This window comes from Dermacentor albipictus, chromosome 1 (assembly GCF_038994185.2).
Source record: "Dermacentor albipictus isolate Rhodes 1998 colony chromosome 1, USDA_Dalb.pri_finalv2, whole genome shotgun sequence".
NCBI classification, from domain to species: Eukaryota; Metazoa; Arthropoda; class Arachnida; order Ixodida; family Ixodidae; genus Dermacentor; species Dermacentor albipictus.
The window spans coordinates 196,238,141-196,257,035 of NC_091821.1; the positions used below are offsets into that span (position 1 = coordinate 196,238,141).

Below are 18,895 nucleotides of genomic sequence, written 5' to 3' on the forward strand. Positions count from 1 at the left end.
TGTCCGCGCTGACACCATGACTGTTAATTTAGGTAGTAAACGAATGTTTACAAGTTTGTACGGCCGATAAAACTACTATCCTTACTCCGTATGGCTGTCTACTAATTTACTATCGCAATCGGTCCTTCGCCTTTCGGGCGAAACTACGATATTTTTGGTTGCGGCGAGGATATTTAGATAGCGTTTGTTGTTTCATTGCTGAATTCCATAGAGAACAGAACCAGTGACCGTCGCATCTGTGGCGGCAGTATAGATGACTATACGTACACGCTGACTCTATATATGTGTGTTGCCCTGGGCTGAGCCATGTCGGGCGATGACTACGTAGTTTCTGTAACACAATTTTGCGGAAGACTTCGAGAGAAATCGCTTTAACGCGTCCGAGCATTGAAAGGACACTAAATAGAAACAGTAGATCAGTTTAAACAGATAGATGAAGATTTCAAAGCTGTTTCTCAAACTTCGCGGTAGGAGGTCGATTATTAGGAAAGAAAATAAAGGACAAAGTTTCTTTTTTTTTTAATTTCTTTCCTAAACCTAAGTGCCGGTCCGCCAGTGTGACGTCACGTATTTCAAACCATTTTTTTTTATTGAGCCATTGTGGCTCATTGAACGTTCTTGGAACTTGCTAAGTTCAATCTTTGGCTCTGTTAGAATACTGTGTGGTCCATCTTTATCGATATAACTAGGCCCTAGCAGTCTTCTTTAATATCCATGGTGACATGGCTAGCTGGGGCGGAAACTTCCAAGGTGGCACAGCCACCTGTTTTTTATTTTCGCGTTTTTTTCTGGTTTACCAAGCCTCCTATTTCGCACCAAGAGTGGCATTTTTGTTTTTGCAGAAGCGAAATTCGCTAATAAAGCTAAAATTATTTTTTCTTAGGTGTCCCTTTAAAGTGCATGAACGAGGGAAAGCATATGTGCTGGTTTGTATTGCCTGAAGCAATGGCAAGTGCCTGTCAGCTCAAGAGATATCGATTCCTCTGCAGTGGAACAATGGTTTTGTGGAATAAAAAGCTACGACCAACCCTGTGGAGGTCACTTCACGAGTGCGACTACAAACTGCGTGAGACTCTCTCGGGCGGCGTAAAGCGGCCGCGCACGCAGGAGTCTTGAAGCGAACCCCGACGAGTGAGATTCGTTCCTTCGAGGCTCCTGCGTGCGCGGCCTCTTTACGCCGCCCGAGAAAGTCTCACGCAGTTTGTAGTCTCACTCGCGAAGTGACCTCCACAGGGTTGGTCGTAGCTTTTTATTCTACTTCAGAAAATGTGGTTCCAGATGTAGCACTCCCAGGTTTCGGCACCAGAAAATGTGGAATAAAAAGCTACGACCAACCCTGTGGAGGTCACTTCGCGAGTGCGACTACGAACTACAGTGCTCTAGAATTCTAGAGCACTGTATACGAACTGCGTGAGACCCTCTCGGGCGGCGTAAAGCGGCCGCGCACGCAGGAGCCTCGAAGGAACGAATCTCACTCGTCGGGGTTCGCTTCAAGACTGAACGTTTATTTTACAAAAGACATCGCAGTGACGAGAAAAGGAAGAGAAAATAAAAATACAAAATCCAAGTTGTCCGTTGGCCACACCGACGCCTTCGTCCTTCTCGGAGGCGCCGGCCATTCGCGCCCAGCAGGCGGTCCGCCGAAAACACGGGGCACGGATCAGGTTACGGGTCGAGGCGCCGGTCGGAACGCCAGCCCAGCGGGGCGCCCCTCGTCCGTTCGCCGGCTCCCTCTTGGTGCGTCGCCGGGCCCCCAACCATGGTTGCAAGAAACGTGCGACGGTCGCTAGCGATTCTCAATAGGTTTAATCTGTCGTCGTGCGGCATATTTCGAGGCTTTTTTGTTTCTTCTTCCATAGAGGTGTCATAGATGACGCCACCATTCTGTTGCAGTGACATCGCTAGCTGCCTGTGTGAGGGTAGGCCTGGAGATCTATAACCACTCTCAGGAATACCGCCGAGACGACGCCCTACCAACTTTGCTGCCGAGGTGATGATAAAGTGTAGCGAAAGTCTACAACTCCATTTACTTCCAGTGCAGGAGACAAATGTGTTATAAACAGCTACCCGTTCGGCCTGTAGCGGGCCAGGTGTCGCACTGTCAGGCGATGACGTAATTTCCGTCGCATGCGGAAGTCTGTGAGTATTGCTGAACGGGCGAGTTGGTGCTTCATTTCTAGTTCAACGGGCCTTTTCCTTTCTGGCGCTGAGCCGTGCTTCCGCAAGGGCTGCAGAAAATAGCGTCAACCTTTCCTTTTCCCTTCAAGAACCACGTCTCTCTCTTTCCCTACCTTTCGTCGCGACCCTTATTCCATCGTTTCGCTCATCACCACCTTTGTGTGCAAAGCACGTTATTATTGGATTTAACGTGCCAAAACCACTTTCTGATTATGAGGCACGCCGTAGTGGAGGACTCCGGCAATTCGACCACCTGGGGTTCTTTAACGTGCACCAAAAATAAGTACACGGGTGTTTTCGCATTTCGCCCCCATCGAAATGCAGCCGCCGTGGCCGGGATTCGATCGCGCGACCTCGTGCTCAGCAGCCCAACACCATAGCCACTGAGCAACCACGGCGGGTGCAAAGCTCGTTCACTGGGCCCCTGTGTACGCCGCAAAATGGTGCCGCATGTAATTGGCACCCTCTTCAGTTGTTAGCGCTCATCCTGTCACCTGTCCTTTCATACTCAAACTGAGTTGTGCTAAAACAAGACAAGTCTGCGGCAAACCTCGAGAAAAACCACTTCTGCGTTAAAAGTAGAGTATACTACACTTCCGTGAATTAGCTACGCGTCGCGAGTCCGTACGCGTGCAGTTTCCTGGAAGGCGCTGCAGTGCAGGTCGGCCTTCGCCAGACAAGCTCGCGGACCGGCTTTTGATACTTGAGCTCCTTTTCCCCCATACTTGCGAGCTCCTGTTTCTTGAGCTCCCCTTTCCCGGCATCTGCGAGCTCTGATCAGTACACGGCCTCCGAGATCGCGCGCAATCGCGGAGGCAGCGATTCGTACGCGCACAGCATGCTGCCCACGCGCACACGCCGATGTGCGCTTGAAATGGTTGAAAAGGTCAAAATGTAGGTGGTTGACCACAGCTACTCTGTGAAAGCGGAACGATGGGCGGTTTTCAAAATTTGCGAGGCAGGCTATCGACATTGCACTCACTGCTCAGCGTTTCTGGAGAAGGGACTTCTGCTCAGATCGGAAAATTCTGCTTATAAATTTTCAAGCGGTTTTGGGAGTGACCGCTACAGGTGTAAAGACTACCGAGGTTGAGCTTTGCGTTGCGCCATAAAAAAAACTAGGTCCTTAAAAATCGGTTGTCGTGCAAGCCGGCGCAGGAACCGCGTGTAATAGAAGGAATCACGTGTAATAGAAGGCCGCTTATGCATCTTCATCCTTTTGCCGCGCGGGGCGCCAAATGTAATTTTTCGCGACATTTAGTGAATAATTAAAAATATAAATCCACGTTTAATGAGAAAAACATGATTCGTCTTAGCCAATACGATAGGCAATCTTTCCATGAGGAGGGTTATCTCGATTTATGCTCGAACCTGGAGATTTCAAATTGTCTCTGTCAAAGATCAGGCCTTGCAAACTGCGCCTACCAGCTACTGCATGCATGGGCACCTGTGACTGTGCGCAGGGTTGAAGCCACCATATCGGCCGCGGCTGCCGCATTTCGATGGTGGCAGATTGCGCTAGTTTGGGAACCGTGTGCCGACAGCTCAGTGCTCAAATTAAGTTAATCCGAATGATCCGGCCAATATCAGCGTTTCTCATAGCGCATTGATTATTGAATATCGCGTCTAGTGTGATGTAAGCGTTGCATGTATGATATACGGACTCTCGTTCGCCAGTTACACCCAGCGCGCCTATACGAGCAGTATTTTGCCATGCTGCTGCTGTCTGCGCTGCCGCGATCGGCTTTCACTCGTGGCGGATGCTTCGCATGATATGGGAGCCGCATTGGCAGCGTGCCCTTGAGACTGTCTTCCTGCAGCTCGAGAAGGCTGTGGAAGCGTGAGACAAAGAGACGTTAGGCATGAAAGGAAAAACAGAATGGGAAAGGGAAACGACATGCGTAGGGCGCTCATACGGCCACGATCGTCGACTGACGGCGCGCACTTCGCACCGGGCGACGGTCGCGCACAATGCACCCTAGTTGCGGCTTTTTCGCCACCGCCCATCGCCGCATTCGACTGCGCCGATCGGTAAGCTCATGCCGGTCGCGGTCTCCGAAAGTTGCCAAAGCGCGGACGTTAAACGACCGACAACCTATTATGGCAGCCGTATTTAAAAAAAAAAAATTTAATGCAATGGAAAGATTACCGGTTAAAGGGTCCAATCATACATTGGTAGTGCAGAAAACGCAGTGAAACGTATTTTTTCACAATTTTTCGAGCTGCAGCAAGGATGTAGTCATGCTCTGGAAACATGCTGGAAACAGTGACAAGTGAGCACAATAGCGATCTTATGCTGAAATTGGCGGGAAGCAGACAGCAAGTGCAACCCTAGCTGTGAGAAAGTAATATTTTGTTTATCAAGCCGAGTTTCCTGCGATTCATATTTTCTGAAGTGTTGTATTATGTGTGCCATAATAGCTACTTGCTTTCATGTGATTTCCTGTACAATGTTTTTGGTCATATACAAGTGGAGGCTTTCTTTAGCCAAGCTAAGTGTTAATATATGCCATTAGTGCTATTATTAAGGTCTATTCGTTTCAGCCAGGTTTTTCTGCACTTTCTGCCCCTATTTATGCTGCGCTGCATCTAAGTCCTCGATTAATTGTATGAGGTACAATGGTGCACCCTGCACTTCTGTCTTTGATTGCACAAGGTGCCAGGTGAGGTGCCATTGAAGTGCAGCGCACCCTTGAACCTTCCAGCAAGTGGGTGCAGCCCGGCCACGTGAGCCCGGCGCATCACAATCGGCATCGCTTGTACTTTTCCGTTTGTGGTGCCATGCACATTTTGTGAATTGAACAAACCTATTGTAGTGCTAGCACACATCTACGGCACAATGAGTCAGTAGCCTTTTTGTACCTCACCGGGAGGTCAGATCACTCGGGGTACTTCTCACTTGCGCTCGTACTAAAACAAGCGCCGTCATGCAACGAGGGATGTGATGGCTCTGCCTCTCCACTAGTTGCCGCAAAGGCAGCGCCACTTGTTAGCTTTAACTTTTTTACGTCGTAATATGCATAGACTAAAGTGCAAAAGTGTAATAATATAGCTGAATTTCTAAACAAGTATGCAGCTCTTAGTAAGAGTCGACTTGAATAGGGTAACCTCACATGCTACATCCAAAGTACCTAGGTTTCACCGCCAGTTTGCGCCACTTGCCGTCTCTTGTGACTTTCTGTGAAAATTTAAAAATATAATTCCTACTTAAATAGCAAGCAGCATGCTCGATTCTATCACTATAAATTATGGTCTTTTAATTTCCACCAACATCTTGCAGCAAGTTCTGGGTAGCTTTAAGTCCATTTACAGGGTCCCTCACCAGGCCCCATTTTGATTATACGCTGGAAGTTGTTGCGTGCCCACTAAGGAGTTTTCTGCCACAAAAATTTTTCAAATTAGTTCGTTAATAGCAGAGATAGAAATATTTAAGGTGCTGCGTACTCATGGTTTCAGGAGGCGAGTGTCACCGCCAACATAGACCCTCTCTCCAGTTGCCCCATCCAGCCTGTGCAAGTGAAATTCCTTCCCTGCGTTCTCCCCTATCGAAGCTGGAGGATCACGTGACAAATACGCAGGGTGTCTACCAACCGGGAAAACCGTGAAAACCGGGAATTCTCAGGGAATTTGAATAGTCTGGAAATACTCAGGGAATCTGTGCTTCTATCAGGGAAAATTAGCTGTAATCTTATTGAAAGAGAACGAAAGTCATGTTAATTCTGGCTCCAGTAACAGAGGAATCGCAAAGAATCATCATTGACGCCGTGTCATTGGCACGAGGTATTGCCAGAGTAGTTAACGACCGATTTTCTAGACACCCAATTTTTCAGACATGCCCGATAATTCGCACGGCTTCGCGGCACCACCACGTACTCCATAGATTCAATGTACTAAGTACCCTGACTGCAGGTCTGAAATGGCATTAATCAAAGCCACCACCGCCGCCATTTTGATTATCTCGCTGCCTTGAACTGGTGCTATGGTGGCTAGAGGGGGCCACCATACCTCTAGCCACCATACAGGTGCTCTCGACCACAGAACCGCTGGCAGCCGTAGCCACCACCGTGCAACGTTAGGCCTAGCTGCTTCTACGTTCGCTAGCTTCTTGCCGTGCGGTGCCGTGTTTTTCATTGAAAGAATTCGCCGCTATCAGCAATGGCACCGACTCCGCCTCTGTAATCCTTGCGATTGGCTTCCAAGCTCGCAAAGCACAGCACGTTGCGTAATGCCAGTCTTCAGAAGTTAGCTTCACCTCAATACAGAAATGTTACGCGGTGAAGCATAAGCGTGGGAAGGGGAAATTGTCACGTGACACAGTATGTATTCCTTAATTATACACGCATGCACCCCTGTCTGCTGTCACAGTAAGAGCACCGATATGCCTAATGAGTGTACTGGCAGGCCTTAAGAGCTTTTTCGGACGTGCCTATGGCAATTTGAGCCCTTAAGGGCAGTTAAAGACATGCATTCATTTTTTTTTTTTCGGACTGCCTGATTTTCGGATGTTTTCGCAGCCCCTACGGAGTCCAAAAAATCGGACATTGACTGTTCAGCTGACCAAGAGGATGCTTCAAATGATCCATGGGGCGAATGCATGGCGGAAGGAGGATGTGAACAGAAAGGACCAATGCGCTGAGGAATTAACCAGAAAGGAAGCGTGCCGCCACATCTTTGAAGCTGCTTGAGCTAAAAAAAGAAAAGTGTTGGCTGACGCCTTGATGCAGGTGTCCCTCATCCAAACGAAACTAAACTCTTTAAAGCAGTGAAACCCAATACTGAGATATTGTGTATGAGCTGATAGTATGTCAGGACAGTTGAGGTTGGCTTCCCAGCTGCTGAGAGAGGATCTTAGTTGTGACAAAGTTCAGGCCTCATACCGATGAGCTTGCTATCACTTGATAGAAATAGCTCATATTCGAAAATATTTACTTCTGTACGCATCTCCTTTTCATGCATACTTGAAAATGTTTGACTCGATTCGGAATGGGTTTTACCATTTTTTCCACTGTGCATTTTACTATCACCTTCTTTCTGTTTTCTTTTTGAATAAAATGGATATTACTCCTTACTATTAAAACTGGATTAAATCGTTTTTTGTTTCAACATGCTTACTAGAGAGTGACAGTGTCGGGCAACATGGTGTCAGCCCGTCTTGACATAAAACAAAGTTCTGGCTCATTCAGGGAATTTTGCAAAGGTGCTCAGGAAAAACCTGGAAAACTCGGGGAATTTGGAAATGTCAACTTGGTAGACACCCTGAATACGTCACGAGCCCAGTCTTCTTTTATCTCCCTCCCTCCCTCTCCTTCTCTAGTTTTTGAAATAGTGGCGAACTTCCGGTAATGGTCTTGCGCGCAAGCTGTTACATTTGTCTCACTTTACGCGGCCAACGATTGTTCCCACTCTGCACGAGAACATCTGATTAGCTGTTTAAGTCAGTGCCACAAGCACGAGCACTGAGGCAAGTGCGAGAGGATGAAAGAGCATGATCGCAGCACTGGAACACTGTATAAAATGACAGTTTCATTCTCTGCACCCACAACTGCACAACATGGGAACAAGCAAATGAAACGAAAGTACATCTCTCTTGCTACGGTACAGAGTGAAACAAAAACGTGCAGACATTCAGTTTGTCTGTTTTATTATTTCTGTAAACATTCATTCGTATTTTGAAGCAATAGATTAAACAAATAACTGATGTTGCCTTGAATAGTTCTCGAAGTAACGTGTCACCGTGAGTGATGTCGCAGTACTGCCATGTATGTGGGCGCACATGTGTGATTGACGTCCCCTCTCCGGCTGGGCGCGTAGAGCCGCGAGAAGGGCAAACGGCATTTGGTTTGAAATTTAAGCTCTTTCCACGGCATGTAGAGATGCAATACTTGGCGAACACGATCGTTAGCGTGCACTTTATGTACTGCGCTTGTCAACTCAAAATGGCCAGACCTGGTGAGGGACCCTTTAAAAATCTGGAGTTGAAATTACCACATTTTTGAAAAATTTGGCAATCACATTACTTGAATTCGATATGTCGGAATTTGATAGTATGGGAATAAAAAGAACTTTGCATACTTAAATGGACCAACTTATTTTGCTGCTTGTCTAGAATATGTCTCACCTGTTACATACCTTAATTTGTGGTCAGTGCTTCTGCCTTCCAATAAGTTGAACGGAAAACTGTGCTATTATGTGATCTCATTCCTTTTGTGTGTGCGTGTTTATGTGCATGTTACTGGCACCAGTGTGGCCAAGATGTATCGGAGGACGACGCGCTTTCCCTGGCAGCATCACTGGTTGCTGAGGTGCCCACCACGCCCGTCTCTCCTGAGTTTCCGAAGTCTCTGGGGACCACCTCAAACAAAGGAGAGACTCCCTTGCCTCAGCATCCTCCACCTGACCTTGAGAGGGAGTTCTCACTCCTCAATATAAACATCCCGAAAGTTATCATCCAAGAGGTAAACTTTATTTGCATAACTGAAGAACAAGGTGCGCAAGCAGCACTTATGTTTAGCTGATAATTTTATTTTTCTTTAGCATGGTGGCACCCAGAAGCACCTGTGCTTTCAATTAAAATTTGTCTGTTTATTTAGATTGGTCTCGTTGACATTAAACATTTCTTATTAGAATTGAAACCTACTAATTATTTGTATATATGGCTGTGTTGAAATAAGGACAGTGATGAGGGAGAAGACGGTCCCGAATATTTATCAATTTCATGGAGGTTTTTTTTTATGACAAAGCAAGGTTCCTCTACAGGTCGAAAACAAACATTTCTTTCAGCACACACTGTTTTTTTTTTCATCTTGAAAAAACTGAGACAAGGTTCAGAATGCAGTGTCTACAGTTGCAGAATGTTCAGAGTTAGAAAGAGTGCAAAAAAAAAAATGAAATTTTCTATGCTTCATACTTGTTCAGTCATACTTACATGGCTTTGTTAATGGAAATAAAATCAATAGTTTGTACAAGGTCTCAACACAACCAAAAAATTGCAAACTTTGCTTTCTAACAAGAGGCTAAAAAGAGGTCATTTTATTTTTACATTTTTTTAATGTCTCTTTAACTGTGAGTTTCTTTCAGAATTTTTTCTGTGCATACTTAGCTACAGTGCAAAATGTGCAGCAAGGTGTATTTGATATCTCTGATGAGCCATTATATTTAATTTTGGCATCAAAATTTGAAAAATTGCCATACATAATAAATGATAAGTTTTGAAGTGGGAATTTTTTTTATCTCCAATTTCACTGAAATTTCCACAAGGTTATCTCCTGTCATCAGTTGCCTGTTATATATTAAAAAAAAACATGTTGCATTATTTTGTTGTAAGTACAAAAAGAAGCAATGAACAGTGATTGGTGTGATGTGCAGTGTGCCCCGTGACCTTTCTTTTAAATCATCATGCCGTGCAAATGTCAGATATAACAATAGCTTCTGTTTCTTTCATTAACTAAGAAGCAACCTGCAGCTTTGCCTTTAAAGATTTCTTAATATATTTTCTTCTTTCTTGCACCGCTGCAGGTTGCTTCTTACCAAATGCATCAAGCAGCATTCATCACTAAAACATGACATGACAAGCCTTAGCATGACATTGTACACGAGGTACAACAACATTTATCGCATTTTCATGACCTTCCCAGCCCTCAGCCACTCCCTTTGCATACTTTAAAGCCAGATTTTATTTGCATCATGCTAGGGTATACACGAAGCAAGTAGATTATACATGATTTTGCAATATTTATTTATTTGTTTGTTTGTTGTTGATTCTGTGTTTGATAGAGCATTTTCATTGCCTTAAAGCTATACAGTGGCTATTAGAAATGCCGATCTGGAAGGCTCCACATTATTTTTAAACAACTGCTCTTATTTAACATGTTCCTCAATGTAAGTACTGGACCATCTTTTCATTAATCCCCATTGGAATGTGGCTAATGTGGCAGGGAGTTGAACTCATGACATCTTGTTCAGCAGGAAAACACTAAATCCACTGAGCCACTGTAATTAGAGCTAGTCATGCCTTTGCATTGCTTATAAAAAAGCACCTGTGTTCCTTCAGTAAGTCTGCACGTTGCTTCTTAGTTCGTGGAAGAAACTAAAAATATTATTTTTCTCCTGAGAGTGGCTTGTTGGGCTAGTTAGTACATGGTTATGCTAGGAGAATGCCAGCAAACTAGAACATTGAGAAGCAGACATGGGCAAAGCGACAGGAAGGTGGCTGGACTAAGAACTTGAGTTTGTTCATGAAAACAACATCCCTGGAAGCTCAAATTTTTGTCTTTTTGCAAATTTTCAAGTTTTGCCACCGGTATTAAAGGTACCAGTGCATCAGAGATAGCAATGCACTTTGCAGCGCATTTAGCATGTAGCAAAGTATGCACAGAAAAGATCTCGAGAGGAACTCAAGGTTAGTAGACACATTAGAAAATTGCCAAATAAGGCCCATTTTATTGGGATAGCAATTATATGGACACTCCAGGCACATTATTGCCGCTGCCATCACCGTGATGTTCCGCATAAAGTGCAACAGCAATAGAAAGCAGAGAGCAAATGCACTGTCTTCTATCGCGCAAAAGGCCATGGGGGGGAATGGGTGGGATGTGGGGCGGTGCAGTTCTCCGACAGCAACTGCGCATTTCATGACCGGGCACTAGGGGAACCGACGATCGCGGCCCACTCTCGCGTGCCGTATTGACCCTTTTCACGACGATCCTATGGGCGCTGCCATGTTTTATCACATGGTGACGCGCCCATTGCTTGCCTGCGTTGCCTCTGTGTTTACAATGGGTGTGCATGACACCAGTGCGGCTCTGCAAACTTGTTTCGACGGATATCGTAGACAGTGACTGGGTGGACAGCACTCGAAGCTTTGGCTACAACTTCAAATAACATGTACGCGCTTTCAGAGCTCATTACGCTTTGTCCAAATGGTGTGATCAGTGTATACGGTGCTTGGAATAAAAGCAGGGCTAAAAATGTATTCCAAGCTATCCTAACTTTCCGTTTATGAATTAAAGCAGTATCAGTGTGTTTAGCTATTCATTCTTTATTTAGCAAATACTTTTAAGCAGCGGCTTGCCACGTTTCTGACTCGATAAAGTTCCCCAGGCTGTCATTATCTGATCGTTTATTTTCTGCCTGATTGCTCGTGGGCGTGCTCAGTTGCAATACATTTGTTCTTGCTGGGCACAAGGCTTGTAACATAGATGTTCTGTACATTCTAATAACTTGTAGCAAATACACATTATCACTAGTCACTCACTTACTGTGTAGACCGTTATGAAACGTTCAGCTTCAAACATTAGTGAGCTATCGGTGTAGTCACCGTCACCCATGTTTTGGCGCATATTGATTGAAGTGTGCGCCTGTTCACTTATTATTAATACATTAACGATAGAGTGGGCGTAAGTTTTCATGTGAGTTGGGGTGGATGTGTCTAGATAATGTGCGAGAAACTTACTTTATGCCAAGAAGGAGCGCTACTCCCTTTGTCACTGTATGACAAGCGGTACTCAATCATGCAGATGTTCCGGGGTTGGAGTCCTTCCCTTGGAGGTTAGTGCTATGTGCAACGCTGGTGGATGAGTTAAATTTTTAATCCTCGATGGAAGCCGTGCATCGCGAAGAGCCGGCAGCACAGGCAATCTTTATGTAGCAGCGGCTCGTGAACTTGGAGACAGATTCACTCCACTCCTTAATATGCTAGTCACAATTTTTGCAGCCAACTACTGCGCATGTCACTCCACCACTCCATATTCTGCAGCATGAATGGAGCACAGAGAGTTAGCAAAAACCCAGTTGCATTTGCCGTTCGGCGCCGTGTTTTTCATTGAAAGAATTCGCCGCTGTAAGCAGTGGCATTGACTCCGTCTTTGTGGTCCTCGTGATTGGCTTCGAAGCTCGGAAAGTACGACGCACTGCATAATGCCGGTTTCCAAAAGTCAGCTTCGCCTCAGTACAAAAGTGTTACGCGGTGAAGCATAACAAGCGTGGGAAGGGGCAATTGTCACGGGACACAGTATCTATTCCTTAAAGGGACCTTGAAACGATTTTGATAATTTTCTACAAACGTACTGAGTCGTTAGAGTAGGTCCTTCTGATCATTAATTGACGCATCTCAGTGCTCTGCGTAAAGCGTGTAATTTATTATAAGGTTTTAAAAATGCACATCACTGCCGATTGCAGCACACTGCTCGGCGGAATTTTAAGCCGCCCCTACCCATGTGGCGCAAATCACCCATGTGACGTCAGTGGGGCGAACTATCCGATTGGCTGACTAGGGCGCGTGATCGATAATTTTACCAACTTTATGGTAAACAAATAATGTTTGTAATAGTTGGAATGTTAGTTAATTTGTTTTTATAAAAAGAAAGTAGCATAAACAGGGTGTCTACCAACTGGGAAAACCGGGAATTCTCAGGGATTTTGAGTAGTCTGGAAAAACTCAGGGAAAACTCAGGGAATTTGTGCTTCTATCAGGGAAAATTAGCTGTAATTTTTTTAGAGGGTCAAAAGTCGCGGTAATGCTGGCTCGAGAAACAGACAGGACTCGTAACGAATCGTCGTCGGCTGGAGGAGTTGCCAGTGTACAGTCAACGACCGACTTTCCGGATTCCCGATAACTCGGACGGCTTCGCGGCACCACCACGTACCGCAAAGAGTCAATGTATCATAACGTCTGAAAATTCAGACGCAAGAACTCTTTGCCGTCCGATTTTCTAAACGTTTTGCGTGACCGCAGGTCCGAGACGGCATTAATGAAAACCACCACCGCTGCTATTTTGATTACCTCGCCGCCTTGAACCGGTGCTCTCGCACGCAGCTGCGCTGGCAGCCGTGGCCACCACTGCGGCAACGGTAGGCCTAGCTGCTTCGACGTTCGCTGTTAAGCTTCTTGTCGTTCGGTGCCGTGTTTCTTCATTTCTCCGCTGACAGCAATAATTTTGTCTTCGAAGCTCGAAAAGCACGGCGCATTGCATAATGCTCTTTCCCGAAAGTCTGCTTCGCCTCATTACAGTCCTGTCACGCGGTGAAGCGTACAAGCGTAGGAAGGGGCAATTGTCGCGGGACACTGTATGTATTTCTTAATTTTACACGTGTGCACTCGTCCTCACTTGTCACAGTAGGAGCACCGATATACCTAATAAGTGCACTGACAGGCATTCAGAGCTTTTTCAGACGTACATGTGTCGATTTTAGCCCTTAAGGGCAGTAAAAGACATGAATTTATTTTTTCGGACTGCCTGATTTTTCGGAAGTTTTCGCGGCCCCTAGGGGGTCTGAAAAATTGGACGTTGACTGTAAATTGACCAAGAGTATTCTTCAAATGGTCCGTGGGGCGAACGCGCGGCGAAAGGAGGACGAGAACAGAAAGGATTGACGCACTGAGGAATGAACGACCACTTCTTTGAAGGAGCCTGCGCTCAAAAAACAAATTGTTGGCTGATGCTGAGATGCAGGTGTCCCTCATCCAAACCAATATAAACTCTTTAAAGCAGTGAAACACAACACTGAGGCGTCTTGTGCGAGCTGAGAGTATGTCAGGACAGTTGCATGACACTGAGCATGCTATCAGTTCATAGAAATAGCTCATATTCGAAAATGTTTGCTTCTGTATGCATCTCCTTTTTATTTGTGCTAGAGAATGTCCAACTCGATTTGAAAATTTTTTAGAAGACATTTTATTTGCTGTGCATTTTAATAACCCCTCCCTTATATTTTTTTGAATAACATAAACACTACTCCTTAGTATTCAAATTGGATTAAGTCGGTTTTTTTTTTCAAATTTTTTTCATATGCTTACTAGAGAGTGACAGCATAGGGCGATATGGTTTAACATAGTTCTGCATCACTCAGGGAATTTTGCAAAAGCACTCAGGGAAAACCTGGAAAACTCAGGGAATTTGGAAATGTCAACTTGGTAGACACCCTGATAAAGGGAATGCACAAGACAAATTTTTCAGTACACTTAAGCCCTTCTGGCACACAGCAAGTGTCATCTGCTTGTGTTACAACGTGCTCCGTCTTTGACGAGAGCTCCGTCGTCAAGTGTCGGTCTGTCTTTTCGCGAGCGCTATGATTCGAGTTTGTCGTGTTGTGGACTGCAAACGTAGCGACTGGCAATATGTCAAGCTGCGACACTGTGTCCCTCTGCAAGCCAGTACACGAGTGGACTGGCTGCAGCGCATCGAACTGCCACTATCCGATTGGCGCCAGGATTTGTGCGATTGCGGCCGTCACTTTACACCGGAAGATTACTAACCCAGTAGCATTTCGCGAGTCCAGTATTAGGGTAAATGCAAGCGCAAGGGGACAGGGCCTGGCTGTGTCCCCTTGCGTGTCGTTTCATGGGATGAACAGAAGCGCAAATGTGAGTGGTCTGCAGGGTGCAGCCACCTGGTGGCATAGAGCTCAACCACACACAGTAGCAGTAACAAAATGCATTCTTCTTTACTGCTGGTGTAAATTTTTCGCAGGAGTGTAATTGTTAACACGTTGTTTTTGGTAATGTTTAAAATGTTTTACACTTGGTAAGAGCAATAATAGCTCTTTCTTTGGCTGGTTAAGCTCTGCACCAACGGGTGGCTGGACCATGGAGACTGGTCAGGCAGCTCACATACGTCTACGCTAAAGTTCCTTCATCAGCTTGAGTTTATGCCTCCACCGTTCCGTCAAAATGTTCAGCTAGTGTATCATTACCGGAATACCAAACATGTTCGGCGCTGCGACAGAATGCTCGCAACGCATGCTGCTTCAATAGCTCTCGCTTGGGGTCGACGGCCAAGCTACTAGCGGAGAGGTTTCGCGCAGCGGGCTCCAAAACAACCGGAAGTGGACGATGTGACGTCGCATCGTGACGCAGGACCAGTGAAGGCGGAGCTTAGCCCCGATCCCTTGGCGAACGAGTTGAGGAGGAAAAGCATGGCTCAAGAGGAGGGTAACTTGTAATCGCGTGTAGCTCCTTAAATACGTAACGCTTCACTTAAATTGTGGTGCGAACGTTCTACTTAAACTGTACCCTACGCGTCCACAAAATTTGTCCGAACCGTTTCAGGGGCCCTTTAATTATACACGCGTCCATCCACCATCTACTGTCCCAGTAGGGGCACCGATATGCCTAATTAGCATGATGGTAGGCCTTTTCGGATGTGCCTGTGGCGATTTGAGCCTTTAATGGCAGTAAAAGACATGCATTCATTTTTACGGACTGCTCGATTTCACGGACATTTTTGCGGCCCTTAGGGAGTCCATAAAATCAGACATTGACTGTACAGCTGACGAAGAGGATGCTTCGAATGGTCCGTGGGGCGAAAGCGCACTAGAAGGAGGATGGAACAGAAATGACCTACGCATTGAGGAATGCGGGAAAGGAAGCCTGCCGCCACTTTTTTCAGGGAGCTTGAGCACAAAAAACAAAGTGTTGGCTGACCCTGGAATGCAGGTGTTCCTCATCCAAACCAAAATAAACTCGCTAAAGCTGCAATACTGAGGTGTTTTGTGCGGGCTGAGAGTATGTCAGGAGAGTTGAGGTTGACACACCAGCTGTTGAGAATCTCATTTGTGACAAAGTTCGGGCCTCACACCAATGAGCTTGCCATAAATTGATAAAAGTAGCTTATATCACCTTCAGTCACGGCGTGCACATTTGTAGAAGCGACCTATTTTTGCCATTTCTGTGTAGTGGTAGCAAGGAATAGAGCATGAACATTAATTTTACGGCAAATTGAACGTTCTGTTAACCTAAATTGCTTCCATTTTGCTTCTGAGTGATATGTATCATTACAGAGTATCGCTTTGGCGAAGGCACTACCATGTTTTAGGTGACACTTGATGTAGGGCATGTCGGTAGCAACCTTGAAATATATAAATTTTTTTCTTTCTTGAAATGCTTGAGGCTAATGAATAACTTGTGCATGTAGTTCAAGCGGGGGGTTTAATCCTTTTTATGAAGAAGCGTAGCATGACTGACTTTACGATATTCAAATATTTAATTACTCTATAATGACTCATCATAATATGCTAACCTTGATTTGCTTTCAGTGGATTCTCAAGCACCATCTATATTTCACACATATGTATTGAAGTTTATCATAATTCGTGACTCAAGTGGATATTCGAAAACATTTGTTTATGTATGCATCTCATTTTTATTCATATTTGAGAATGTTCCACTCGATTTGCAATGAGCTTTACCATTTTTTTTTCAAAGTTATCTTATTCGCTGTGCATTTTACTAACCCCTCATTACAGATTTTTTTAAATATAAAATAAATGGTACTCCTTACTATTCAAACTGGATTAAGTCATTTCTTAGCATACTTACTAGAGAGTGACAGCATCGGGCAACATAGTGTCAGCCTGTCTTGACGTAAAACAAGGTTCTGTGACTCAGGGAATTTTGCAAAGGCACTCAGGGAAAACCTGGAAAACACAGGGAATTTCGAAATGTCAACTTGGTAGACACCCTGAGACTGAACGAAGGTCACTTTGCTCACTGCTGCTGCCGCACTTGCTCACACCAGCATTTTGACAGCGAGTGTCCGCGCTCATCAAGTGTGATGTGTTCATGTTTGCCTGTGAGCACTGACACCATGCTGGTTAATTCAGTTAGTAAGCGAGTGTTTACAAGCGTATATGGCCGATAAAACTACCATCTTTGCTTTGTATAGCTGTCCACTAATTTGCTATTGCAATCAATGCTTCGCCTTTCATGCAACATTGCAACGTATTTTAGCCTCCTATTTAATAATGAAATGTGCCTTTTTTATTTGTGTTGTGATATTGCGCAAATAATTGAATTTGTTCTGGTATTTCCATTAACAAGGTCCTGTAGGTGTGGCAAAAAAAGTATCAAAGCATATAAAATTTTAATTTTCTTGCACTCTCTCAAAGTCAAACATCGCACAACTGAATAAGCAGCTTTTTACACCTTATCTCAGTCAAATTTTTTTATGTTGAAGAAAAGGTGTGTGCTAAAAAAATAAGTTTGCTTCTGATGAATTGGGGGATTTTTCCTTAAATAAGAAAGTAGTTGGCTCCCCTGTCACTGTTCTTGTCTGAGCACACACATATAAGCCAACAAAGAAAGATTCTCTTATACTAAGCTTTAACTGCTCTTATTTGCTGGTCTTCAGGGACTCTGAGCATATTCGTGGATTTTTTTATAGAAGTGTCATGTATATTAAGATAAACAATACTTCATTTGTTCTATCAGAAAATAAATAGAGATACACTCTTACTGATATCGTAAGGTAGTATCTAAGATACGTGCATCTTTGCTACTGCCAAGCCCTGGCATGCATGTGTGTGTGTTTCTTTGCATTTGCATCTTTAAGCTTTATTTCTTTTCTTCTTTTTTATTATTCTCTGAAATGGATGCACTGACGAAACATGCCATATTTATGTTTTCATCAAACTTCTAATCAGTTTTTATAGAAGGCAGTGATTGTTTATTACTAGAGTTCAGCATTTTTTTTACTTAACCTGAAAAAGGCTGAAAATGGTCGGTGCAGAGGTAAATTTACCAGAGAGCTAAGATGATGATTGGCACCCAGCTGCGCTCCAATGCAAGAAGTCATGGCGAGGTCAAAGTCATGGGTCAGCCTGCTACTCAAGCAGTCCTTACTTTCTTTCTTATTTTTTTTTCTATTTTGGCTGCTGCTGCAATGAAAATGAGCAGTGGGGAAGGGGTTGGTTTACACAGAGGGTCAGAGGATCCTTGACGCAGTTCCTTGCAGTCTTTGCACTGCAGCCATTGTAGTGGATGTACTGGGCAATTTCGTTGATCATAATGAAGGTCATATCTGCTTAACTTCTTTTTCTGCATTATTTGTTGGAGCTCTATGCGCACATTATGTCACAAATAAACTCCAGAATTCATGTTTAAATATCATATGCACTCACTCTTAATTCCTGTATAGTTACATCACCGTATGGCATTGTGTCCTTGCTAGACTGCGTCTTGAAAACTTCGTTATTCCATGTATTGGGTGCAACTACTCTGTTAAAGAGCAGGATCCGCAGCTGGACAGCACATTTCAGCATCAACAAAATTAGTGAATCAATTATTCACCGAAAACAGCCAGTGAAACTTCATCTGTAAAAATATATTCACCGTAAAAAACAAACAAAATTAGGGTGAAAGTAGAAATAGAAAAAGTACGCTGAATTTATGAAAAATAAAAGCCAGAAACACTGAGCCATATTTATAACTGACTGTTCTATTGCTCAAGGGGACCTATAAATTCTGTGTGTTTTACAACCATAACTGCTTTGGCAGAAATATGTTTTCTTGTTGGCAACATGCGGTTGTCACTCAGGGAACACTGTATGTTCACTTACAATCATCATGTGCTGAGTTGGCTATGATCTATTCACTCATTGCTGCAGCAGTTCTTCATTTAAGTTTGTTCCTAACTGTCCTTCTTTCTTTTCTTTACAGCTTGATGCAGAGAAAAGAGTCTGCTGTGTTGCAATAACTGTTGGAATGCATGTACTGAAACTAAAGCTTCACTTTCCACAGCGTTATCCTTACAATGCCAGCCCAACTTTCCAGTTTCTCAAAGGAACAACAGTGGACAGCAACATTGAAAACAGATTAGCGAAGGTTTGTTTATTGTTCAAACTTTTGCTAGATGGAACAAACATTTTGATTGCTTTCAGGATCACAAATATTCATTTGCACACATATATGATAGTCTCTGTGTTATTTTCACCTTGACTTGGT

The 18,895-nt window shown here is 44.4% G+C and overlaps 1 protein-coding gene across 5 annotated transcripts in view; it reads left to right on the forward strand.

Moving 5' to 3' along the window:
* The window catches only part of LOC135903121 (GATOR2 complex protein WDR59-like), a 95,993-nt gene that overhangs the window by 29,853 nt on the left and 47,245 nt on the right, over window positions 1–18,895 (forward strand). For all 5 annotated transcript variants that reach the window (XM_065433498.1, XM_065433499.1, XM_065433500.1 and 2 more), the window contains exons 12-13: window positions 8,421–8,633; window positions 18,611–18,775. In XM_065433498.1, coding sequence (XP_065289570.1) covers window positions 8,421–8,633; window positions 18,611–18,775 — 378 coding nt within the window. The remainder of the gene's footprint in view (window positions 1–8,420; window positions 8,634–18,610; window positions 18,776–18,895) is intronic.